This window comes from Dromiciops gliroides, chromosome 3, assembly GCF_019393635.1.
Source record: "Dromiciops gliroides isolate mDroGli1 chromosome 3, mDroGli1.pri, whole genome shotgun sequence".
NCBI lineage: Eukaryota > Metazoa > Chordata > Mammalia > Microbiotheria > Microbiotheriidae > Dromiciops > Dromiciops gliroides.
Window position 1 is genome coordinate 178,298,478 of NC_057863.1, and position 26,969 is coordinate 178,325,446.

At 42.0% G+C, this 26,969-nt stretch overlaps 1 protein-coding gene across 2 annotated transcripts in view; it reads left to right on the forward strand.

Moving 5' to 3' along the window:
• Positions 1–12,022: 12,022 nt before the first annotated feature.
• Positions 12,023–26,969, forward strand: part of TFDP1 (transcription factor Dp-1) — a 143,426-nt gene continuing 128,479 nt past the window's right edge. For both annotated transcript variants that reach the window (XM_043997069.1, XM_043997070.1), the window contains exons 1-2: positions 12,023–12,150; positions 14,608–14,682. In XM_043997069.1, coding sequence (XP_043853004.1) covers positions 14,671–14,682 — 12 coding nt within the window. In that variant the 5' untranslated portion in view covers positions 12,023–12,150; positions 14,608–14,670. The remainder of the gene's footprint in view (positions 12,151–14,607; positions 14,683–26,969) is intronic.

Below are 26,969 nucleotides of genomic sequence, written 5' to 3' on the forward strand. Positions count from 1 at the left end.
TTTTAGTAATTAAACCTCAACAAGCCAAGTAATTGATTTGGCTTTTTAGCAAATGTAGGTATGCTACGAATGGAATATTTAACTGTAGCAATTATTGTATGTAAACATAGTGCTTAATAAAGTCTCTATAGTCACTGACAAAACTGTCCATAATGTGGATATTATAGAATCAGAAATTAGTACTTAAGGGGCTGTAACTTCCAACTTCATACACTAACTTTTTTTTTTTTTGGTGAAGCGATTGAGGTTAAGTGACTTGCTTAGGGTCACACAGCTAGTAAGTGTTAAGTGTCTGAGATCAGATTTGAACTCAGGTCATCCTGACTCCAAGGCTGGTGCTTTATCCACTGTACCACCTAGCTGCCCTCATACACTAACTTTTGTCTTGGTTCTTTGGTTCTCTTCAAGATCTTAGCTGTGAGTACTTGAAAGGGCTTCTTGGGTGATAGCTACACCTGTCTCAAAGTAGTAGAAATGGGGACATAAAGCATATGTCCCCAAACATTATTCATCGGATAAAAATGTCTGAGAAAAAATATAGTATCAGTTTAGGTAACTCAAACCAGTATAATTGGGTGTGGGGGGTATTCAGGGAGGATTGACACTTCTGGTGTGAGGGTGTGCCAAGCACTTTTCAGGGCTGCTCATCTATCTTTGGTGTCCACCTTCACCCATCTCTCACCTGCGGCTCCAAGAAGCTATAGAATCTGCAGTTCCCAAAGCCTGGTAAAACTTCTCAGCAGATGGGCTAAACCAGGCTGAGGGTAACTGATAGACCTCAAACCCATCAGGGAATTAGGGGAAATGTCTACCCCAAGCATGTAAAGACTTCCTCCAGGGCAATGGGCAGATGAGGACAGTTTATTATGAGAACAACAGCTGTGAAGGAGGCTGAAGCAAGTGTTGTAGAGTGCAGTCATCTTGACTTTTTTCTTGCCACTGGACTTCAATTGATTCTGGAGGAGAGAGTAAGGTTGATGACTTTATACAATTCTACTTCACTTTATGCACAAGTCAAGATATCACCCCATGATATCATTGGTCCTCTTTTTTTTCCCCCCATTGGTCCTCTTTGAAAACAAAAGATAAACAACATAATGAAGACAAGATGGTTCTAGTATATGAGGATTTCATATGTGAAGAGCAGTTTCACTAGCTGGGGCAGGTAGATGGTGCAGTGGATAGAACACTGGGCTTGGGGTCAGGAGGATTCATCTTCCTGAGTTCAAATCTGGCCTGGGACACTTCCTAGGGGCAGAACCAAGATGGCAAAGGAAAGACAGTGAGCTCTCGAACTCATGACACAATCGCTCCAAAAACATCCAAATAACAACATAGGAAAATGCCTGGAGCAGCAAAACTCACAGAAGAATATGCTGAAATCATCTTCTAACCAAGAACAGCTTGGAAGGTCAGAAGGAGGGAGCTGCTGTGCTGATACAGGAGTGGAGCCCAACTCCACAGTCACCCTGACACAGATCCAGTCCCAGGAAGGCCTTACCAGAGAAGGAGACCCCCAGAGGCTCTGAATCATCTGAAGCACCAGTGTCATCTGGAACTAAGCTCACAGTCTGGTGAGAGGGCCGATCCTTTGGTGGGGAGGAGGGGCAACTACAGGGGTCTATGCTGGTGCTGAGGCAGAACTTGGGTTTTTCACCCCTGCTGGGAACCAGGAGGTAGGCTTGAGTAGCAGTGGCCCAAGTTGGGGAGGGGCACAGGCTCATCAAAGCTGACAACCACAACACACAAAGCTGGTTGATTGGCAAGTTGGTCTGGGGTCATCTATGGACCAGGAAACAGGCCAGGCAAGTGAAGAACCTGATCTTCCTTAAATCATACCACTTGGGACTTCTGAAGCTTGGGATACTGCAGCCTGGAAACAGTGCCCCACTTTAAGGAGCTAAAAGTCAAGTAAAAGAAAGGCAAGATGAGCAGACAGAGAAAGGGGAGGACCAAAGAAAGTTTCTTTAGTGACAAGGAAGATCAAGGTGCACCCTCAGAGGAAGATGTCAACATCAGGGCCCCTATATCTAAAGCTTCCAAGAAAAATATGAATTGGTCTCAGGCCATAGAAGCACTCAAAAAGGACTTTGAAGATAAAGTTATAGAGGTAGAGGAAAAAATGGAAAGAGAAATGAGGGTGATACAGTAAAGACATGAGAAAAAAGTCAACAGCTTGAAAAGCCAAATGGAAAAGCTCTCTTACAAAAATAATTGCCTAAGAATTAGAATTGAACAAATGGAAGCTAGTGACTTTATGAAAAACCAAGACACAAGAAAGCAAATCCAAATGAATAAAAAAATAGAGGGCAATGTGAAATATCTTCTGGGAAAAACTGCTGACCTGGAAAATAGGTCCAGGAGAGATAATTTGAAAATTATTGGTCTACCTGAAAACCATGATCAAGGAAAGAGCTTAGACACCATCTTCCAAGATATTCTCAGGGAAAATTGCCCTGAAATTCTTGAAGCAGAAACTAAAATAGAAATTGAAAGAATTCACTGATCACCTCCAGAAAGAGATGCCAAAGGGAAAACTCCTAGGAATATTATAGCCAAATTCCAGAGCTCTCAGGTCAATGAGAAAATATTGCAGGCTGCCCAAAAGAAAGAATTCAAGTACTGTGGAGCCCCAGTCAGGATAGCACAAGATCTAGCAGCTTCTACATTAAAGGACCGGAGAGCATGGAATATGATATTCCAGAGGGCAAAGGAATTGGGATTACAATCAAGAATCACCTACCCAGGGGGCAGCTAGGTGGCACAGTGGATAAAGCACTGGCCCTGGATTCAGGAGGACCTGAGTTCAAAGCCAGCCTCAGACACTTGACACTTACTAGCTGTGTGACCCTGGGCAAGTCACTTAACCCTCATTGCCCTGCAAAAAAAAAAAAAAAAAGAATCACCTACCCAGCAAAACTCAGCATAATCTTTCAGGGGAAAAAAATGGGACTTTAATGAAAAAGAACACTTTCAGATATTTGTAATGAAAAGATCTGAACTGAATGGCAAATTTGATTTTCAAATACAAGACCCTAGAGTACTATAAAAAATTGGAGTTGGGGGACATACCTGGGGTTGTACAGTGGGTGACTGTCTTGTGTCTGAGGCTGGGTTTTGGCTAGGATCCCCCTGGGTCCAGGGGTGATACTTTGTCCACTGTGTCACCTAGCTGCCCCATGATGACATCCTTAGGGTTAAATTGAGGGGTGAGGGGAATGCACTGGGGGAGGGGGAAGGGCAGAGGTGAAATACTGCATGAAAGAAACAGGAAAAGGCTTATGGAGTGGGGGAAGAGATGGGAGAGGAGCAGGGCAGTAAATGAATTTTACACTCATCAGAAAAGGCTCAAAGACCATAAACTCATCAGAGTTGGATAAAGGAGGGACTAACACACACCCAAGTGGGTGGAGTAATCTGTTTAATCTGGGCAGTAAATGAGCCTAACACTCATCAGAATTGGCTTTGAGTCTTTGAGACTCAATTTCATCAGCATCAGCTCATGGAGGGAATAACATATACACTCAATTGGGTCGAGTAATCTCTCTAACCCTTCAGGAAAATAGGAGGGGATAAAGAGAGAGGGGCAAAAGAAGGAAGGGCAGAGTGGGGGAGGGTACAGACAGAAGCAAATCCCTTTTGAAGAGTGATAGGATGAAAGAAGATGGGGAAGGGAATAGGATGGAAGGGAAACAGTTAACAATAGTAATCATGAAAAATGGGGCAGCTAGGTGGCGCAGTGGATAGAGCACCGGCCCTGGAGTCAGGAGGACCTGAGTTCAAATCCGGCCTCAGACATTTAACACTTACTAGCTGTGTGACTCTGGGCAAGTCACTTAACCCTAATTGCCTCACTAAAAAAAAAAAAAAGTAATCATGAAAAAGAGAAAAGGTGGAAAAATTGTACAAAAAATATTTATAGCAACTCTTTGTGGAGGCTAAGAATTGAGAATCAAGGGAATGTCCATCAATTGAGGAATGATGGAAGAAGCTGTGCTATATGATTGTGGTGGAATGATCTTGTGCTATAGGAAATGATAAACAAGATGATCTCAGAAAAACCTGGAAAGACTAATGAACATTGATGTGTAGTGAGGTGAGCAGAGCTGGGAGGACATTGTGCATAGTGCAGCAGTATTGTTCAGTGAGCAATTGTGAATGACTTAACTACTCTCAGCAATGCAATCATCCAAGACAATCCCAAGGAACTAATGAGGAAGCTTACTATGTACCCCCATAGAAAGAACTGATAAAAAGAACACTTGTGGATCATACATATATAACCTGGTTGTGATCTTGTGGAGGGCGGAGGAAAAGGAGGGAAGGAGGGAAAAAAATTTGGAACTCTAAATCTTATGAAAATGAATGTTGAAAACTACCCTTACATGTAACTGGAAAAAATAAAATAAATGTTTGTTGCTAAAAAAAAAAAAGACACTTCCTAGCTGTGTGAACCTGTGCAAGTCATTTAACCCTGTTTGTTTCAGTTTCCTCATCTGTAAGATAAGCTTTAGAAACAAATGGCAAAACACTCTAGTACCTTTGCCAAAACATTTCCAAATGAGGTCACAGAGTTGGACACAACTGAACAACAAGAGAGTTTATAAAGTTGGTATGCAAAGAAGAAGGAAAAAAATACTCTTAAGATTATAAACTCTGGAGGGCAGCTAGGTGGCGCAGTGGATAAAGCACCGGCCCTGGATTCAGGAGGACCCGAGTTCAAATATGGCCTCCGATACTTGACACATACTAGCTGTGTGACCCTGGGCAAGTCACTTAACCCTCATTGCCTCGCCACAAAAAAAAAAAAAAAAAGATTATAAACTCTGGGAAGAGAAAATGATCCTAATACTTAAGTCCTGAATTTTAATTGGCAGCTTGAAGAATTTTCTTCTTATCATTCAACTCAGTAAATAAACCTTTTTACTCACATTGAACACACACCCTATATGTAAGACATCTTTCTGGGAACAAAAAGAAGAGAAACAATTCATTCCATGCCCCAAAAGTGTGTGCAATCTAGTAGGAGTGATGTGATGTGCAAAAATATCTATAATCTTTAGATATAAGTACCCAGAAGAGAAGAGAATGACATTAGAAATTTGATAATAATTTCTATTGATATCTTTTGTTTTTACATAGCCTTCCTATATCCCTCCACTTCTAGGAAGTCATACTCCTTAACAAAGAATTCCTTTTAAAGAGTAAAAAAAAGAAAAGAAAAAAAGAAAAAAATTGGTACAACCAATGAAATTTCTCAATGTGCAAAGATCCACTTGTGGAACCCAACACCCTTGCAAAGGAGTGGAGGAGGATTTTTCCAATATCTCTTTTTTTTGGAAGCTAGTTTGTTCTTTGTAATTTGGCAATATATATTTTTGATTATTTTTAATTTAAAGGGCACCACTATTCTGCCAGCCCTGGGTATCATCTTGGACTCTCCATTATCTCACTACCACCCCCTGCTCCCCAATATGCAATCTGTTGCCAAGGTTTTTTAATTTTACCATTGCCACATCTTCTTTCTTCTGACACGGGTCACCATTTTAGTGTAGGCTCTCATTGTTTCATGCCTGGATTATTGCAATAACCTGCTGGTAGGTTTGCCTGCCTCAAGTTTCTCCCCACTCCAATCCATTCTCCTTTCAGTCACTAAAGTGATTTTTCCAAAGACAAAGTCCAGTTAAACTCTATCGGCTTCCTATTGCCTACAAGATCAAATACAGAATTTTCTGGAGTTCAAATTTAACATAATCTAACCCCCCTCACCCCATCTTTCTAGTCTTCTTACACATTACACCCCACTAAGTATTCTTTTTGATTCAGTGACACAGCTTCCTAGCTGTTCCCCAAATAAAAATTTACATTTCTTGGCTTCCAGGCATTTTCTCTGGCTGACTCCCATGCCTGGAATGCTCTTCCTCTTCATCTCCTCCTAAACTTCCCAGGCTTTCTTCAAATCTTAGTTCTGCCCTCCCAGAAATGATTCCCCAACCCCTCTTAATTCTAGTGCCTCCCCTCTGTTAATTATTTCCTATTTCTCCTGTATATAGCTTGTTTGTATTGTATTTGTTTGCCTGTCACCTGATCCCAGGAAATCTCTTCACCAGTAAATTCATCATCTAGAGAAATTACATCAACTTCGTTTTCATACCTTTTCAGTCTGCCTCTGATTGGAGAGCAGGAGGGTGGAGCAAAGAACTCCTCCTCCCAAAGCCTCCATTTTACTTTTCATTTCTCACCAGCTTCACTCCCAGTCCTCTTAGGTCCACCAGTTGATAGAGTTGAACCTTCTTCCCCACCTATCTTTCTATCCTGCTTTTCAGCTTTCTTTTACATGTCTTGTAAGATCCTTGAGGGCAGGCACTGTCTTTGTTATTTGTATTAGTAGCTCTTAACACAGTCCTTGACACTTGTAGACTATTAATAAAGGTTTATTGACAGACTATCCTTAAGAGCAAGGACTGTCTTTTGCCTTCCTCTGTATCCCCAGGCTTAGCACTGGACCGGGAAAATGCTTAAAAATGCTTTTTGACTGATGTTCTTTCTTTTTGTTCAGTCATGTCTGACTCTTCCTGACCCCATTTAGGGTTTTCTTGGCAAAGATACTGGAGTGGTTTCCTATTTCCTTCTCCAGCTCATTTGACAGATGAGGAAACTGAGGCAAACAGGGTTAAGTGATTTGTCCAGGGTCACACAGCTAGTAAGTGTCTAAGACCAGATTTGAACTCAGGGAGATAAATTTTCCTGACTTCTGGCTGACAGCAACCTATTCTTTCATTTATAGTCTTGTTAATGTTTATGACTTTCATGGTTCTGTCTATTTCTCTATGCATCACTTCATATAAGTCTTATTATGCTTTTCTGAAACTATTACGTTTGTTACATTCATGTATCACAATAGTCATTTCCCAATTGATGGCATCTACTTTGGAGGAATTACTTCTAACTTGTAGGATAATGGTCATGGAGAAGGTGATACTTGAAATACAGATTAAAGGAAGAGAAGGATTTCAACAGGTAGAGAGAGATGTGTGAAGTGTCTATTCCATCTAGAGAAACAAGATAGTGAACTACGGAATCATGATCAGTAGTTCATTTTGGCTGGGAGATTGTTTGTGCAAAGGGGAATACCACAAAACAAGTCTGGGAAGGTATAGAGCTAGATTGTGGAAGACCTTAACTATTAGGCTAAGGAGTTCTTATTAAACAATGAGGAGCCCCTGATGGTTTCGGGAAGGGGAGGGATATCATTAGGAAGATTACTTTGGTAGACAGAGTAGAGGAAGAGCAGAGGAAGAAAGCTTGTTGAGTCTATTTCATCTTCTAGGTGAAATTCTTGACCTTTCATTCCTCCAGATAAATTTTATTATTTTTTTTATTGCTTTACAAAGTAATCCTTTGGTAATTTGGCTGATATGGTATTAAGTAAATTAATCTAGGTAGTACTGTCATGTAGAATTTTTTTTTTCTCCTCAGGAGGTGGAGGAAGAGAAAATAAATACTGGTTAATTGAAAAAAATTTTTAAGCCTATTTTAATAGTTCAGGTGGAAGGTAATTAGAGTCTGAATGAGGGTCTCATCAATGTGAATGGAAAGGAGAGCAGGGATGGGAGAAGTAATGCTGAAGTATCAAATAGATTGTAGGGGCTGAGGTGAGGGGGAAGAATCAAAGATATTGAAACCAGGGTGACTGACATCCAGCTGGTGACACTATCAATAGAAATTGATGGATTAGTATGAGGATCAGGTTTTTTGGGGGAGAAGACGTGAAATGTTTAGGGCATGATATTGGTTGCATATTTAGTTGTGGTGATCTGAAATTTGGGACTAGAGCTTGGTTAGGTCTGGCAATGCAGATTGGGACTCATCTGAATAGAGGTAATAAAGTCATGAGAGAGAATGTTTGCCAAGGGAGAGAATACAGAAAGAATTGAAGGCTGACAACGCTTCCTGAGAAGAATAGGAACACAGATTTAGAGCTGGACAGGAGCATTGGTGAGGCAGTTAGCTGTCTTGAGCCTTAGTCTATACATGTGTGAGATAGTAGTGGTGGTGGTGGTGGTGGTGATGGTATGACATGGTGGAGATTTGCAGTCAGGAGGATCTAAGTTCAAGGTCTGCTCTTGGCATTTATTAGCTATGTCACTATGAATGCTCTCTGAACCTCTGGTAATTCTTTAAAACCATTTATTTAAAAATTTTAAAAAAATGACTATCTCTTGCTTTCATAATGCCTGGCTTTCCCCTTATGTCCCTATATCTCACTATCCCCTTCTAGAAAGTTATCCCTTATAACAAAGAATTTTTCTAAAGGAAAAAGAAAAAAAAAACTCCAGCAAAACTAATCAACACAATGAAAAAAAAAACCTGCTGTTATATCAATGTTCTGTATCTATGGATCCCAGCTTCTGCAAAGGAATATGTGCGGAGAGAGGTATCTTTTTTTTGTTTTTTGATCTCTTCTTTTGGGCCAGTTTTGTTCAGTTTTAATTAATTTGTGATTGTTCTTTCACTTATATTATTGTAGTCATTATGTTTATATTTTTTCCTGGCTCTGAGTTCTTCACTTTGCATCAGTTCATAGTTCATCTAAGTCTCTCCATGCTTCTCTGTATTCATCGTGTATGTTGTTTCTTACAGCAGAGTAACATTCCATTTTACAATTTGAGGAGTCATTCCCCAACTAAAGGGCATCTACTTTGTTTCCAGTTCTTTGTTACCACACACACACAAAAAGTGCTGTTATAAATATTTTGGTGTGTGTATAGCTTTTCTCTTTTTGTCAATTACTTCCCTGGGGTATGCCTAGCAGTGGAATCCCTGGGTTATCCTTGATATATTTGCCTACCTATCTCACAGGTGTGTTGTGAGGAAGACACTTATTCATGTAAGTATTGTAAATATGTGTTATAACAATCAGAAAAGGTGAAAGACAAAGAGCAATAAGATGAGGCAGAAGAACCAGGAGAGACTAATGTCAATCCAGAAAAGAGAGAGTATCGGGGTAGCTAGGTGGCGCAGTGGATAGAGCACTGGCCCTGGAGTCAGGAGTCCCTCAGTTCAAATCTGGCCTCAGACACTTAACACTTACTAGCTGTGTGACCCTGGGCAAGTCACTTAACCCCAATTGCCTGGTTTAAAAAAAAACCAAAAAACCAACAACAAACAAAAAAAAAGAGAGAGTATCAAGGAAATAGTGGTCAACAGGTCAACTGTGTCACATATTGAAGAGGCTTTGAGGAAGATGAGGGATGAGAAAAGATCATTGGGTTTGGCAGTTAATCATTAGTGACCTTAGAGAGGTTTCATTAGAGTGGTGGGAAGGGAAGCCAAATTGTATTCTTTGGTGTTTTTTTTTAAAGTATTTTATTATTTTCCAGGATAGTTTTCAACATTTATTTTCACAGGATTTTTAGTTTCAAATTTTTTCTCCCATCCTCCCTTCCCTCCCTCCTCCCCAAGATGGAAAGCAGTCTGATATAGGTTGTATATATGTACAATCACATTAAACATATTTCTACATTAGTCATCTTGTGAAAAAAAGAATCAGAGCGCAAGGGAAAAACCTCAAAAAAGAAGGGAAAAAAACCAGTCCAAAAGTAGAAACAGTCTGGTTCAATTTGTATTCATAATTCACAGTTCTTTTTCCTGGATATTGAGAACATTTTCTATCATGAGTTCTTTGAAATTGTTTTGGATCATTGCACTGCTGAGAAGAGCCAAGTTTATCACCATTGTTCATCACATAATGTTGCTGTCACCGTACAATGTTCTCCTGGTTCTGTTCCTCTCAGTCAGCATCAGTTCATGTAAGTTCTTCCAGGTTTCTCTGAACTCCTCCTGCTCATCATTTCTTACAGCACAATAGTATTCCTTTCGATTCATATACCACAACTTGTTTAGCCATTCCCCTATTGATGGGCATTCCCTTGATTTCTAATTCTTTGCCACCACAAAGAGAGCTGCTATAAGTATTTTTGTACATGTGGGTCCTTTTTCTTTTTCTATGATCTCTTTGGGATACAGACCTAGCAGTGGTACCACTGATGAACAGTCCCATAGCCCTTTGGGCATAGTTCCAAACTGCTCTCCAGAATGATCAGTTCACAGCACCACCAACAATGCATTAGTTTTCCAATTTTTCCACAGCTTCTCCAACATTTAGTATTTTCCTTTTTTGTCATATTAGCCAATCTGATAGGTGTCAGGTGGTAGCTCAGAGTTGTTTTAATTTGCATTTCTCTGATCAATAGAATGGAAGATAGTATGGCAGAAACTAGGCATAGACCAACATCTTATATCTTATACAAAAATAAGGTCAAAATGGGTTCAAGATTTAGACATAAAGGGTGATACCATAGATAAATTAGGAGAGGAAGGAATAGTTTACCTCTCAGATCTATGGAGAGGAAAACAATTTATGTCCAAACAAGAGATAGAGAATATTATGAAATGCAAGATGGAAGACTTTGATTACATTAAATTAAAAAGTTTTTGTACAAACAGAAGCAATGCAGCCAAAATTAGAAGGGAGGCAGAAAACTGGGAAACAGTTTTTACAGCCAACGTTTCTGATAAAGCACTCATTTCTAAAATATACAGGGAACTAAATCAAATTTATAAGAATCCAAATCATTCCCCAATTGTGAAATGGTCAAAGGATATGAATAGGCAGTTTTCTGATGAAGTCAAAGCTATCTATTGCCATATAAAAAAATGCTCAAATTGTATTCTTTGTAAGAGGGAAAATTATTTTGAGACAACTGGGTAAGGAATGTAGGTGTTCTTTTGTTTTTGAGGCTATGGTAGACCTGAATATGGTTGTAAGGAAAGGAGCCCAAACGGAAGAATTGAAGTTGAAAGTGAGGGAATTGACAAGGAATTGATAAAATCCAAGAGGAGATAGATGGGAGGGGAAGGGATCACCGGCACAGACTAACATTCTAAGGAATTGTTTTAATTTATTCTGTTAGGTAACTTACTAATATACTGAATAAGTAGATAAAAACATTTTTGCTATCCCTTGCCTTCTAGGAGTACATTAATTAAGTCGGTTAATTGGCTCAAGATAAGTGTCCAGAAATTTGAGGGAGGGGTCGGTGCATTACTAGTAGGGAAACGGAGGTGGGTGTAATCAGCATAAAATGGTCAAATTGTGAAATTGTGATGGTTAAGTGGGAGTGTAATGTAGTAATGATATGTTGCATATATCCAGTGCCTTTGGTCTAGGAACCTCAAAGTATTTTGCAAACGTTAATTACGCATCACAATACCTGTGAGGGGCAGGTGATTTTTTTTTTTAAATCCCCATTTTGAGGCAAGGGAGGAATATTAGATCACGCTGTTATGACAACTGCTGCCCCATCTGGAACTGGATTCTGCAATCCAGCCCGATTTCTCAGCTCACCCTTCCCCCACCCGGTCCTCCCACTGGTCCCTTTCAGAGGTGAGCACATGGCGAACTCAATCCGGTGGCACTACGGAATTAGGGTCCAACGGGGCGGGTTCGCCCCGATAGCCAGCGAGCTCTAAGTGGCCATCAGTGGCACGGCCTGCAGCTCTCCTCGCGCCTCCTTTGCGGATGACCTCATTGCGGCCAGTAAAGGCGGGCACTTGGGGATGCGTGGAATTGTTTGGAAAGGAGGTGGCGCGCGGGCCGTGGGGGCAGAGACATGGGAGCAGGAAGCGGGGTACGTTCTGCGGCTATCCGCACGCAGGTGGCAGGGACGTCCGTCGGGCACCCCGTTGAGCCTGAGCTCACCCTGTTTTTTTTTTTTCTTTTTCTCCAATGCACACCACCCAACACGGTACACAGGCGAGCTTAATTTTCCCACTTTGACGTTTTCGCGCCGCGCGCTTCCCGCGCTCTCCGCTCTCTCCCAGGAAGACCCAGACACAGTAACACATGCAAGCACGCACACCGAGCGCTCCGCGGGAGCCCAGCGCGGGGGCGGAGCAGAACTGGCGGGAGCGAGGGAGGGAGCGAGCCAAAGGCGCGAAAAAGCCGCGCAGGCGCGCCCGGCTCCCCGAGGCGGAGCGCGCGGGGGTGAAACTGACACTTTGGGCCAGTCTCTATGGGGCCGCTCGTGGCCGCACGTCACCGCGTTGCCGGCACGTCACGCCGGCTTGACGCTCCCAGTACAAAGTGTAAGTTTCAATTTTTTTTATCCCCCCCCTTAGCCAACTCTCCCAATATTGTGGGGAGAAGTGGGAGCGAAGTCAAGGGGGGAGGGGGGTCGGGGGAAAGAGAGTCCGGCCCCCGAGCTGCCGGGATCTACTCCCCTCCCCCGTAATCTCTCCCCTCCTTGGGTGTGCGGGGGCTGCAGCGGCGGGGCCGCGAGCTGCCCCGCTCCCCAACTCCACCTTCCCCCCACTTCCAACCCGCCTTCCCCCCCCCCCCCGCGGCGCGGGCGCCAGGACCCGGGCGAGCCAGGTGTGGGGCACGGGGCCGGCCTCGCGGGCTGGGGGCGCGTGTGGACGTCCACGCGGGGCCCCAGAAGGGGGGGGGGGAGCTTGCAGCCTGGGATGGGGGTTGGGGTGTAAGGATGCAGCTGCCTTTGGAGCCACATGCGGGAGGATGGGGGGGTCCTCCTGGAGCCCGGGAAGGATGGAGCTGGGGGATGGTGGAGGTCAGCTGGAGACTTGAATGTGTGTGGGGTTAGTTGCAGAGTTGGTCCTGGCCTGGGATTGGCGGGGGGGGGGGCGGTCAGGGAACGGAGGCTGGCCGGCAGGGCCAGCCGCGGGGGATGGGGAACCCGTGCGGCCGGTCTGGTCCCCTGGGCGGGCCCCCCTCTGCCCTGCCCCCCGCCTCGCCTCGCCTGTGTGTGGGCGCCGTGCACACGGCTTGGTGTCTCCTCGGGTCTCTTTTCCTGGTGTGTGTGTGTGTGTGTGTGTGTGTGTGTGTGTGTGTGTGTGTGTGTGTGTGTGTGTGTGTGTGTGTGTGTGTGTGTGTGTGTGTATGTGTTGCACATGTGCAGTGGGTAAACCTTGCCTTCCCCCCCTTCCCATCCTTACACCCCCCCACCCCACGCTGCTGCTCCTCTTCATTGTAGCCGCTGCAGTTGGTGGTGGGCTCCGGGGCTCTGCTGCGCTCCTGGCCTGGCTTGGGGGGGAGGGCACGGAGGGGAGGAAGACGCCTTCAGGTGAACTGACCCCCGGCTTGAGATGTGGGATTACAGGGAGGAGGGGGAAGAAGAGAAGGGGCCAGCGTGGACGGAGGCTTTGGGGTGCTCACCCCTTTTCTGCCTTGGCAGATGGGGAAGGGTCCCTGGGATGGGACGTAGGGAGGTTGGGGGGAAATCCCCAGCTGGTGGAGGGGTGGTGGGTAGGCCGTTTTCCAGCCCCCCCCTCCCATCACCCCATCAGCATCGCAGTGTCTCCTTTGGGGAGCGGGGTACGACGGGGGAGGGTCAGGATGGCGCCTGTTGCCAGGGTGGTGCCCGGGTCTGGAGGAGAGGGTTGGGGGGGGGGGAGGCACAGGCCGGCGAGGCCGGGCGGGAGGGCGGGCGGCTGAGCTGCAGCTGCAGCTGCTGCCTGTGTCTGTCCATGGGGCCTGAGACGCGCCACCAGCTCCCTGAGCCCCAACGGCCTGGAGCTGCTCAGGCCTGCTCTAGCCAGCTCCCTTCGGGACAACCTGGGAGGGTAGGGGGCTGGGGGCAACCCCTCCACGAGCCTGGGTGCTGAAAGAGCACAACAGGGTGGAGAGCTCACTGCCGAGTTCCGGTGCTGGGGGGGGGGGGCGGGGGAGCTCTCCCTCCTCGGGCTGCAGTTCCCGAGGCCTAGTGACAGGTCAGGAAGATCTAGATCCCAGATGGACATGGGGCTTATGGAGTGGATCCTGGACTGGGTCTTGCTTTTGTGGCTTGAGAGCAGTTCCTTTAACCCTAGAGCTCCCTTGGAAACACACCTGTCAGAGTTATCAGCATGCTCAGGGCTGGGCCAGTAGAGCTGGCAGCTGTGACTAGAGTTGGGGCAAGGTCCCCCAATCTTCCCTTCCACCTTGAAGTGTTTTTTTTTTGGGGGGGGAATAGGGGGAATTACACATCCATCTTGTGCATTTTTGTGCTGGCAATATAAGAATGAGTTGAGTCCATTCTGGATGTATATGTATGGGATCTAGGTTGGCATGCATGTGCATGGGTGGGGGTTTTAGAGGGCTTTCTTGTATCCATTGTGTCCTCTCATGAGGGGGTCTTATGTGCATCGTAGTCTTGTTCTGGATATCTATGGAGATGGTTATGTTTATTACCCTGTGTCAGTAGTTTGGAGTGGGGTAAGCTTGAGGTATTGTTAGTAGTTTGGAGGAATAAGAGTTTGTATATCTTGTTTCTTTGAGACACTAACATTTGTCTATTACATGTCATTTGTCTCCTAAATTATTTTTAAAAGAAGTAGCTTAGTTGCTTTCCTAGATTCCTTTCAGGATCGAATACATGTATGCATTTGGAAGGGGGAGGTTCCTGATATCCCAAAGTGCATTTTGCTTTGGAGGGAGAGCATTGACTTTGGAGGGAGAAATGTATCAGTTTAGCCTTAAGATACAATATTTTACCAACCATTATCTTTCACTGATTTTATGTCATCTTCTGCCCTTTTATTTACTAGAAGATTATTGTTTCTTCTCTGGAGAGTGAACATCTAAAGAACTGATTTCAAGGATCTGGTAACATGGCAAAAGATGTAAGTATATTTGCTTAATGTTAAATATAATTAAGTGTAATGTTAATGCTTAAGTAAAAAATTAGTGGTGAGTTTTATGTGGTCTTGTTAATTTATTTTAGGTTGACAATAGGTAAATTTTAAAATGGTCTTAGGGATCTTGACAACTATCATATAGGACTGTGAAGCATGTTTCTGCATTTGTGCTTATTGCTTTAATATACTTTAATGATAACTTTTAAGTGATGTTAAATATCATTATTTTCACTTTATGACTTAAGATTTTTGGGGTCCTGTGAAATCTTTTAATTGGAATTTTTTTTCTGTGCAGCAAGAGACAAGTAACCTTGATGACTGACAATTTGGGGGATTTATATTAAGTGTGAAAATCATTGAAAATTTTTGGAAAGACTGCTTCATTTATTTGGTACAAAATGGAGTAAATGAAATACTTTAATCAATAGTAATTGTGGTAGTAAGATGGTGTTTTTAAGGTTTGATCCTTACTGATATTATCCCCAATTTATGGATATCTGTACAGGCTCAGAGAGGTTAACATGGTCACATAGGTAATAGGAATTGAATTTGGGATTAGAAGCCAAATCTTACTACCTCCCAATTTCATCACCATCCTTTAACCACAATGCCTCTCTTTATAGTACAAAGTGTTCTATTCTTGTTTATGTTACTTTATTTTCTCTTCTTGAGGGGTGGCTTTTCCAGGAAGACTTGGGTTCAAGTGTGGCCACTGACAGGCACAGGCTTTGTGGTCCTGGGTAAGTCATGCAACCTCTCAGGGTTTCAGACACCTCTTTATGATTGTCAGTTTCCAAGAAGATGACAACCTGTATTGGTAAAGGGAATTTCTCCATTCAGGAGTTCTGTGAGTTCCCTGGGCTCTGTTCCTATCCTGTTCTTTACACCTAACCTGCCCCTCCAAATGAAAGGTATTATATTGACTGAATCTTACATTCATGGAAGGAAGGATGCTAGATGTTTATCAAGATCCATGTTTATCATGAAACATGTTTTTGTACATTGTTTTTCTGTCCTGCTACTACTTGGGATCATAAATCGTAGGTTCATGGATTTGGAGGTAGAAGCAAACAAATAGTTATCTAGTTCAGTCCTTATAGATGAAGAAACTGAGGTGGTCAAGTGATTTGTCCAAGGTCACACAGGGAGGACATATCACGAATGTCCTCTGATTCCATAGTGGGTACTTTTACAGGCATATTTTCAGTCCAAAAAGTGGCTAGTTAATTGATCACCTCACTTCCTAAGGACATCATAAATATTTTTTAATCAAATGGTGACCTGGTCCATGGTATTGTACTTGGTGTCTGGCAGAGACTTTATACAGTTAGAACACTGTCAAAAGCTGGCTATAATATGGCTTATGTGGCCCTGCATTTTTAGAAGTATTATTGGGTAAGTTTTCTTCTCTTCAACAAAACAAATGTAAAAGTATTCAAAATACTTACACTCTGTTGCAGAGTTGTTAATTATCCCAGCATCTTGATTTATATTGGTATTCATATTTATATGTATATTTATTTTGGCGTATTGAAAGATAAAAACTTCCCTGATCTCAAGAAACTTATACACAAGTTGGGATAAGACATATGCAGGATACAAAAGAAATATCCCACATCATCTAGATATGTACTAAAGCATTTATTCTTTTTCTTACCCTTGATATAATTCTTCAAGAATGCCAGTTGCAAACTCTAGACTAAACTAACAAATTTATGTTATAAGTCATTGAGAATTTTGGGATGCAGAAGGCTCTTGGTCAAAGCAATCTTTGTTTAAAAGTTCCTTGCCTCTTTTGTTAAAGAAAAAAAGAGAGTCCTGTTTTCTATAATTCTTCATCTCTGTTTTTAAACTCAAAATGTTAGAGCTTCTTTTTATCCAGTTGCTATCTCAGGTACAGATGAGGCATGTAAGTTTCAGCATTGCCCAGCTCTTTTATATTTGAGACATTGTTGTGTATTGGAAAGTATTCGATGTGGCTCCATCCCCTGCTTACTTATATGGCTAGGAGTCATTTTTATGTTTCTGGGCCTCAATTTCCCTCACCTGGAAAATGAGCGTGTCAGACTAATTGATTTCTTAGGTTGCTTTCAGCTCTAAATCCTCTGATCCCAGTGAACAAAATCCCATCAAGGAATTCTAACCTATGTAATTCAGTTGAGAATGTGAATGTCCTAGTTTAAATTTATAGCATTAGCCTTCTTTACCCATCTCTGCATTTTTGAAGCAGCCTTGGTAGAAGGAACACAGTTTTTTGGTATAGTGTGTTTTCCAGATCTGTGTAAAAAACTATCTTCAGAGGTATATCACTAAAAAAAAACAACAATCCTTTTTTCAGGCTCTAGATAGAGCCTAACACAGTTCATTTAGTACAGCAGCAGAATAGTGAATAGTAGCATATTTACATAGGACTGTATTCTAGAATTGCCATATTCCTTTCCAACTTCTTCCTTAGATCCATTTCACCACTATCAAATGCTTTAAAAAAAAATAGTTGTGCTAGAGGGAGTTTGAAGTTTAAGTTTTTACTGGTACATTGATTTAAGAAACACAGCACTTGCTGTGGGCAAGGTACTAGATATGAAGCACTGCAAAGAATAGAAAGATGTATTTGATAAGATCCCTGTTCTGAAGGAGTTCACATTCTAGTATGGAAAATAATGTAAACAAATAACTATTGCCTAGTGTCAAGATTAGTACCATGAAATCACATTAAGCCAAATGATGTTACAGAAGGCCTAGAGGAGTTAACACTGCTGAGGCTTAAACAGAAGCTTGGATTGTTTCTGACCATTTGATTTGAGTTTTTAGTATTTGGTTAAATGACATTGTAGAGACATTTTGTGAGGTTACAATGAAGTTGGTTTAAATATATTCATGACATTATTATGTTTTTTTTTTTTTTTTGTTAGGCAATTGGGGTTAAGTGACTTGCCCAGGGTCACACAGCTAGTAAGTGTTAAGTGTCTGAGGCTGGATTTGAACTCAGGTACTCCTGACTCCAGGGCCGGTGCTCTATCCACTGTGCCATCTAGCTGTCCATGACATTATTGTAAAATAGTGTGGGTTGAGGCACCACACTTATCCCAGTTTACCTCATACAGCTATAACCTGTGTAAGAGGTATTCAGTACTATAAGATGAAAGGGGAATTTCTCGGTTACAAGGGATGGGAGGGAGTTGGGCGTGGAGAGAAGTGTTTATAGGGGAAATTTAGACGACTTAAAACCCCCCCCCAAAAAAATCAAAACTTTTAAAAAAGGCTTAAAGTGAGAGAGAGAGATAATATCCCATTTGTAGGATTTAGGAAGACTTAACGAGTGACTTTTGAGCTGGGCCTCCAAAGAATGGTAGGCTTTCAGTATGTGGATGTGGGTGTGGGAGGACATTCTAGGTGTAGACAAATGCACGACAAAAAAAAATGCAGACCAATGTGTGGAAGACAGAGTAGCATGAGAAATGTTTGGGGAACAGCTAATGGTCCAGTTGCCTGGAGTATAGCCGAGTAACGTGATAGAAAGTTGGAAAGGATGAGTTGATGCCAGAATATCAGGTGACTTGAATGCCAACATAAAGAGTTTAGATTTTTTTTCAGTAGGCATCAGGGAGTGTGACATCAAAGCAATGCTTTAGAAAGATTAATCTGGCTCCGGTTGGCAGGATGGATAAGTGTAGGGGAGAGATTGGAGAAGGGAGGAAGATCAAGTAAGAGGCTATTGGAACAGTCCAGGTGAGAAGAAATAAAGGCAGTGCCAGTGTGAATTCAAAAGAAAAGAAGGATGCAGGCCACTGTGTGACTTTGATAGGATTTGTGTACCAATTAGATGAAGTCTTCAAGCTCCAGGTAAGTAAAAGAGAATACATAGTTTAGCCATTAATAGAAATGAGGAAGGAGGGCAGAACTAGATTTGGGAGGAAGATGACAAGTGATGACAGGGATGCTAGTGTGACACCCAAGTAGAGAAGGCTGTAAGCTATTGGAAATGGGTAGGTCTAGAGTTCAGAATAACTGGAAATGATGTTAAAGGTATTTTTGGGCATCATATGTGATATATCATAAGTGATAACTGAAGTTGCCTTAGATAGCCTGAAATCTCCAAGGGGAAGAATATAGAGAAAATAAGAGAAGTGGCCCAAGGACTGAACCTTGAGCAAAACCTACATTTAGAGGTCAGGAGCAGCCCAGATGGTCATAGGTTTAGGGCTGAGATCATCTAGTCCGAACCTCCCCTCACTTTTCAGATGAGGAAACTGAACCTGGCACATGTTATAGCCTCCAAGCTCAGCCCACTCTGTTTATGTATCGAGCTACTTGGTGAGGTGAAGATTTTGAATTAACTGATCCACAGATGTTTTAAGTGCCAGGGACGAAGAATGGACATGGAGTAGAAGACTTGGTCTTTGCTCACAGTCATCCTATGAGTTTGTTAAATTATACATCTGTATGTAAACTATACACCTAAATTATACATGTGTCTTAATTTCATTTATTTCTGCTATTCCCTGTGTCATTATCAGAGGTAGTTGACGACTCTGAGGACTGAAATTGCTTTTAAAATGTTTTTTTTTTCAATACTAAGAGCCTGCCATGGCTAGAGTTAAACCATTTAATGTGTTCAAGTTCCAATGGTAGTTTGCCATGAAGAGAGATGCCAATGGCATCTATGAGATTTCAAAAGTAAAAGGCCCGTCCTGCCCACAGCAGACAGAAATGCTGTTGTACCTACCATTGGAAACTGGTTAGAGTCTGATGGTCTTTGGAGTCCCGAGTGTCAGGAAGATTGTGTTTGTTCTCCAGCTTTTGAAATGGTGAATGTGGTGCTTTATGGCAGTCGTGTTTTTGCTAAGAAATGGTGAGAAGGTAGTGACTTGAAATGAAAGCAGTAGCTCTTTCCTCTCCTCAGCCACCTCCTGACCGTTGGTGACGTTTCTGGCTAGGAGGTAAGGAAGTTAGGCAATTGGGATGGTAGCCTGTATAGGGTGCTCTTCTGTGTTCTGGGTTAGTGCCCCATAGTTGTGAAAGTTGTTCCTGTGAGGACAGATTTGTATCCTGTGTGACGACAGTATTTAAGAATTGGATGGCAGCGTAGAAAATGGAGCATCAAGCTGAAATTTGGGGCTTATCATGTGACAAGACCAAATGTATACAAACAGAAGACTAATGAATATATATATATATATATTTTTTTTTTTTTAGTGAGGCAATTGGGGTTAAGTGACTTGCCCAGGGTCACACAGCTAGTAAGTGTTAAGTGTCTGAGGCCGGATTTGAACTCAGGTACTCCTGACTCCAGGGCCGGTGCTCTATCCACTGCGCCACCTAGCTGCCCCCTAATGAATATATTTTTTAAAATGTCTCTGTATGTTCACTGTTGTTCATTCGTTTCAGTCATGTCCGACTCTTTGTGACCCCTTTCGGGGTTTTCTTGGCAGAGATATGGGGATGCTTTGCTGTGTCCTTCTCCAGCTCATTTTACAGATGAGGAAACTAAGGCAAACTGGGTTAAGTGACAGGGTCACCCAGCTAATAAGTGTCTGAGGCCAGATTTGAACTCTGGGAGATGAGTCTTCCTGACTCCAGGCCCAGCATCCTGTCCACTGCACTATCTAGCTGCTCTCTATATACATGTGTTTAGAGTATTAAATATCATTTTACTGGCCTATTTAATAAGATTTGCTGCTGAAGAGATAAGCAGTAGCCTTGCTATTCCTTTTCAGTCTTTTCCTGAAATGAATTCATGAATAAATGCTAGTACAACAATTCCTTTTCAAATATTCTCACTAAGTGCCTTTAAGCATTAAGATTAAGAGTGTAGCAGCAATTCTAGACCTTTTGGGTTTAAATATTGAAGAAATCTTTCAACTCAGTAACTTTGCTGGTTCATAAAGCTTATTTGTTTTGGTAAGAGTAGTGGCTAACATTTATAGAGTGCTTTTGCAAAACATTTTACATGCAGTATTTGACTTCATCATAAACTGATTCTGAACTTTGAATGTGTTTGAAGCCACCAATGAAATTTGAAACCTGAAGGTTTCTCAAAACATTAAAAAGCTGAGAATTAGTGGTTACTGAAAACGTGAGCTATGTACTTCCAGCATCCTTTCAATAAACTATTCACTTTCAGTACTTATTTTCTTTTATATTTTGTTGTCATTTGATGCTTTAAAACTAGATTGAAATTACATTTTTTCACTACTTATGAAGCAATTAATGACTTATATTTAATGAAGGAGAATTATTTTATCTTCAGAGGGCAGAACTGGGAAGCAGATTTTGATTTAATGTGAGGAAGAATTTGCTAAATATTAGAGCTGCCCAAACAGAATGGATTTCCTTACAAAGCAGTAGTGAGTGCTCTATTACTGAGAGGGGTCAAGCAGAGACTGGATGCTTATTTGTTAGGAATATCCTAGAATACATTCCATCATTGGTTGGGAGATTGTACTAAATGACTTGTAAGGTCTCTTCCAACTCATAAAGTTCTAATTTTGGTAATAGACTTAAAATATTACTAATTCTTGAAATTCCCTTGTGATCCCACATTTGCTTGGGGAAATTTGTGTGTGTGTGTGTGGGTGTGTGGGTGTGTGGGTGTATGTTGGCTTTTAAATGTGAGATGCTGCTGATGTGAAATATACCCGTCATACTCGAATACAATCATCAATTAAATGTGAAGATAATTTTGATACTTTTGTTTAAAAGATTGTATCTTATTACCATCATGGAGTAATAAAAGCATGATAGAGTTTTTAGTAGTTTTAGTTTTTAGGGCTTCAAAATTATATTTTTGCCGACCTTCATTTTAATTACCTTTTTTATTTTATTTGGAAAAACTGTAGAATTATATGCCACTATGCTTTTGATTTCTTAACTGAAAATAATTTGTTCTCTGGAAGTCCTCTGGTCAGATCACCTCTGGGATACTAGGTTTAGTATTTCAGGTCTTCTGTTTTAGTAAGGAAGTTGAGATATTGTAGAGCAACCAGGATGAGGAGGGATGGAGAGACTGGAGAAGAAAAACCTTAGAAGGGGACAAGATAACCACTTGCAGGTATTTGGAGAGGTGTTAGTCTTGTCCTGCTTGGCCCAGATGGCATGAAAGGTACAAGTAGAGGCAGATTGAGGCTTTATACAAGGAAAGACTTCCCACCAGTTACAGTTGTCTGAAAGCAGGATGGCCTGCTTTTGTCTGTAGGTAGTAGGTCACTTCTCACCATAGGCTTTTTTTGTTTGTTTTTTGGTGGGCAATGAGGGTTAAGTGATTTGCCCAAGGTCACACAGCTAGTAAGTGTCAAGTGTTTGACAGGTCCTCCTGAATCCAGGGCCGGTGCTTTATCCACTGTGCCACCTAGCTGCCCCTTCACCCATAGTCTTTTTTTTGGGGGGGGGAGACCCATAGGCTTTTAAGGGAAGGTTAGATGAGGTGGTAGAGGAATTTCCTGTATCGTTATGGGTTAGATTGGATGATACTGACTTCCCTTCTGACACTGCTTCTGGGACTCTGGATTCTGACAGCTTTGAATTTGTTGATGCCGAGCACTTTCCAGTAATTCAAAACTTTTGACAGTTGCATTTTGACCTCTGAAGTTCAAAACTTTCATTGTGTGTTGTTCTAGTTTTCCATTGAACAGTTTTGCAAACTTAATTCCCTTCTCATAGATTAAAAAAAAAGGCCAACAGGAAAAAGGTGGTGGAGAAACATCGTAAGGAGTTAGCACAAATCTGTTGGATACCGGACTCCCTCTCTGAGGCACTTTCTTGAGTTTCTAAAGAACCCTGCACCATTCTGGTACTTGGAGAGCAATTCTGGGATCATAATCATGCTATTTGGAGAGCATTTGTGGGGTCACCATCATGGTCTCTGTGTGGAGAGCCATCATGGGGTCGCTTTTCCCCTAAGCACTTCAAATTCAGCTATCATGGTCTGGCAAGTAATGAACTTTTCTGCATGACAAAGACATACTTTGATTATGATTTTATTTAGACTGTTCAGGATAGAAGTGATAGACAAAATTCAACAGAACTTAGGGAAAGGTTTCAAAAGGCGTAGAGCAGTTTGTTAATAATGTTGGAAACTCTCACAGCTTTCTCCCATCTCTCCTTTTTATTCTCCCCCCACCTTATTCCACATAACTGGGTGACTAAAAAACACTGAAAATCATTCAGATAAGAGGTGAACCTAAATCTTTTTTTTATTAATCAATAAAAATATTTTATTATTTTCCAGTTACATGAAGACATAGTTTTCAAGATTTGTTTTTATAAGATTTCTAGTTTAAAATTTTTATTCCTCCCTCCCCCCAAGACAGCAAGTAATCTGATATAGGTTATATATGTATAATAGCATTAAACATATTTCTGCATTAGTCAAGTTATAAAAGAAGAATTAGAGCAAAAAGGAAACACCTCAAAAAAGAAAAACAACAGCACCAAAAACAAGAGAAATAGTATGGTTCAATCTGTATCCATATTCCACAGTTCTTTTTTTTTTTTCTTTCTGGATTTGGAGAGCACTAAATCTTCTAATTTGTGCACTGAAGACAAAGAAAAATGGATGTCGTCACTGCCCCAAGGGGCTTGCATTCTACTGGGAAGGAGGTTGGGGGCGATATATAAATACAGACAGTAATTTCATGGAGGAGGGAGCACTGACAAGTGAGGAATAAGGAAAGGCATCCTGTCCAAAGTGGCACCTGAGCTGATCCTTGAAGGGGAAGCCAAGGATTCTAAGGAACACAGATGAAGAAGGGTAAGAAGCATGGAAACCGGAGATGGCATGTTGAATGCGAGGAATAGGTGCTAGGCCATTTTAATTAGAACACAGAATGAGTAAAGGAAAGTAACATGAAATAAATCTGGATTGATAGATGGAAGCCAGATTGCAGAAGGCTTTAAAATACTAGTCTGGGGGGCAGCAGGTGGTGCAGTGGATAAAGCACTGGCCCTGGATTCAGGAGGACCTGAGTTCAAATCTGGCCTCAGACACTTGACACTAGCTGTGTGACCCTGGGCAAGTCACTTAACCCCCATTGCCTCGCAAAAACCCCCCAAAAAACAAAAAAAATAAAATTCTAGTCTGAGAAGTTTATATTATGTGCAAGGAGCCACTCAGGTTTTCTGAGTAGAGGAATGACATGGACCTGTGTCCTAGAAATATTAATTTGCCAGCTTTGTGAATGATGGACTTGAAAGAGGAGAGGCTGGTTACAGGGAGACTGATTTGGAGGCCATTACAATATTGCACAAGAGGTAATGGGGGTTTCTGATCTGTGTGGTAGCTGCATGCACCGAGAGCTGGAGCAATTGGCTAGGCAAGGCTTGTCAAGGAAGTGAGGGAGAGGTAACAGATGAGGTGACTGAGTAACTGGAGGGATGGTAGTGTCCTCAATAGAAATAGGGCATATTTGAGTGAAATGAGCAGAACCAAGAGAACATTGTACACAGTATCAACAACATTTTGTGATGATCAACTGTGATAGACTTAACTCTTCTCAGCAATACAATGATCCAGGACAGTACTAAAAGACTCATGGTGGAAAATGCTCTCCACATTCAGAAAAAGAACTATGGAGTCAGAATGCATACTGAAGCATACTATTTTCACTTTTGTTGTTACTTTTTTGTTATTGTCCTTGTTTATTATTTCTTGTGTTCCCCCCCCCCCCACTTTGGTTCTATTTAATGTGGAAACCTGTTTCACATGATAGTAATGTATAACATATCAAATTGCTTGCTGGCCTCAAGAGGGGGTAGGGAAGGGGAAGATGGGAGAAAAATTTGGAACTCAAAAATATCTTTAAATGTAATTGAGAAAAATTAAAAAAAAAAAGAAATAGGGCATATTGGATAAGGAATGGGAATGAAAGAAAATGAGTTGCATTTTGGATAGGTTGAGTGTTAGATATCTATAGGACTTCCAGGTTAAGATGTCTGTTAGGCTGTTGGTACAGCTGCCTTTCAGTTCAGGAGTGCTGACTATATATTTTGGGAGTCATCTACATAGAGATGATAACCAAACTCTGGAGAGCTAAAGAATTCACCAAGAGAGGTGGCAGAGCATGAGAACAGAAGAAGGCTCCAGTAGACCCTTGGGAGTTATCTACATTTAATGGGTGGAAGCGGCCAGACACTGAGGAAAACCAGGAGAGAGCTATTAAAGACACCAGAGGAAGAGAGGAGATGAGGATGGGTAAACATTTATTAAGCCCCTGGTAAAAGTACCAGGCAGACAGTCCCTGCCCTCAAGTCTAATAGGAGAAGGCAATACACAAAAAGGAAGCTGAAAAGGGGGGTAGTCATGCTGAAGAGTACCTGGCACAGACATGATGAAGGTGATGATGATCATGACATTGAAACCAAACGGAGTGGCTGGTGGCAAATGAAGAGAGATGGCTGGGATTTTGAGCCTTATGTAAAATGGAGGCTCTGGGTGTTTTTTGCTCTGCCCTTCTGCCCAGCAATTAGAGAGGCAGAAGCAACTGAATGTATGGATGAGGTGTGAGTGGAAAAGCTGAAGCAAGCTTTACAATGAAGTTTCCCGGGGATGAGTTTATCCTGAGCAGGCCATGAAAGGAGGAGGCTGATGTTTCCTATGGCCAGAGGAGGATGGTGAGCCTGGGAACAAAAATCATGGCGGCAATGAAAGCAGTTGGGAGAGTGTATAGAGAGAGCCAAACCTCAAGAATTTTAGTGGTACCTGGAGATGGAGTTGAAATCATAGTGACTGACACAGGAAGCCGGCAAGCTGCCAGAGGAGATCCGGGCTAGGTGTGGGCCCATTCCTCAGTCCCTGTGGAGAGGGGGCACTGCTTTCCTATACATTTGTTGGCAGCAGTGGACTAATCACTCCCTAAATGCTGGGGGACTTGGAGGTTCTTGGAAATAAAAGAATGTGTCTAGAGTTTGTGTGCGGAAGTTGTTTCCTTGCTGTCCCGAGGAGGTTCTTCATAAATAGCTGGGAGTAGTGGGCTTTGAGCAGCGAGGCCAGGGCATCAGGAAACTACACTCATAACCAGAAGTTGTAGGACATGTTTATGCTGATCATGAAGTGTGAACAGTTGGAAAGTGTGGACATTCTGAGGAAGATCTTTGGTAGGCTTGTTCACCCGTTGGTGTTGGTGGCTTTTCCTTGGAAACTGTGGAATCCTGAGGAGAAAGCAACCCAGGCTAGATCAGCAAAAGAGTTGTGTCAAATCACTTTTGAACAAAGATGGCCAATACCATGAGACTTTTCCTGGGGGTGGGAAGTTTTTTCACCTTGTAGACTGGACATTTGTCCCTGTGTGCTCTATTTTTTTTTTTTTAAGTGAGGCAATTGGGGTTAAGTGACTTGCCCAGGGTCACACAGCTAGTTAAGTATTAAGTGTCTGAGGCCGGATTTGAACTCGGGTACTCCTGACTCCAGGGCTGGTGTTCTATCCACTGCGCCATCTAGCTGCCCTCTGTGTGCTCTATTTTGGATCATCTTTAGACTACTCTGCAAATCTTTATAATGGGGAAGGGGGGAATGGATTTGAATTTTTTCTCTCATAGCTATTTAGACTCCAGAATTAGTTCCTGGTTTGCATGTATTGAAGGGAAGAATTAAGTAAAGCTTGAAAGGTAAAGCTCATGGTCTCAGCACAATAGATGGTGAGAGAGATATTCAAATTGCCAAAGCTTTAGTGGTACCAGGAGATGTTGTTGAAATCACAGCATCCATGCTGGTGTCACAAAAGTAAGTAAAGGAGATGCTAAAGTGGGATTCTTATTATTAGTGGGATTATCACCGATTCGGAGATGCAGTGGTGAGGAAGTTCCTCATGAGCAATTTAGCATAATTATATGCGTACACATAATGAGCCAAACAGGTTTAGTTAAAAAAAAAAAAGTAGGAAAGGTAATGACATTTTCACATCATACTTTGTCAGATCCTTCCCCAAAGACGCCAAACTATTTACCTACTTTTTTTTTCCCCTTTGGGTGTGGCTCCTATGCTTTCCTTTCCTTGCCTGGTATGACAGGTGTTTTTCCCTTCTTCTGGATGATCAGATTTCTTTCAGAGATATTTAAGCATCTTCAGGCTTCTTACGTCTTTCCCCCCATGTTCTTGTTGTAAATGGTCAACTTCTTTTTTCCAGAATGCTCTGGTTACCTTGACCTGTTTTACAAGAGTGGGATTTTCCTGTATAATCAACTCTTGATTATTAGACATAACCTAAATTTAATCCGAATTAATTTTCCTGACAAGTCTTGTCATGTAAGTCCTTTGTTCAAAAAAACTTAGGCCTAAG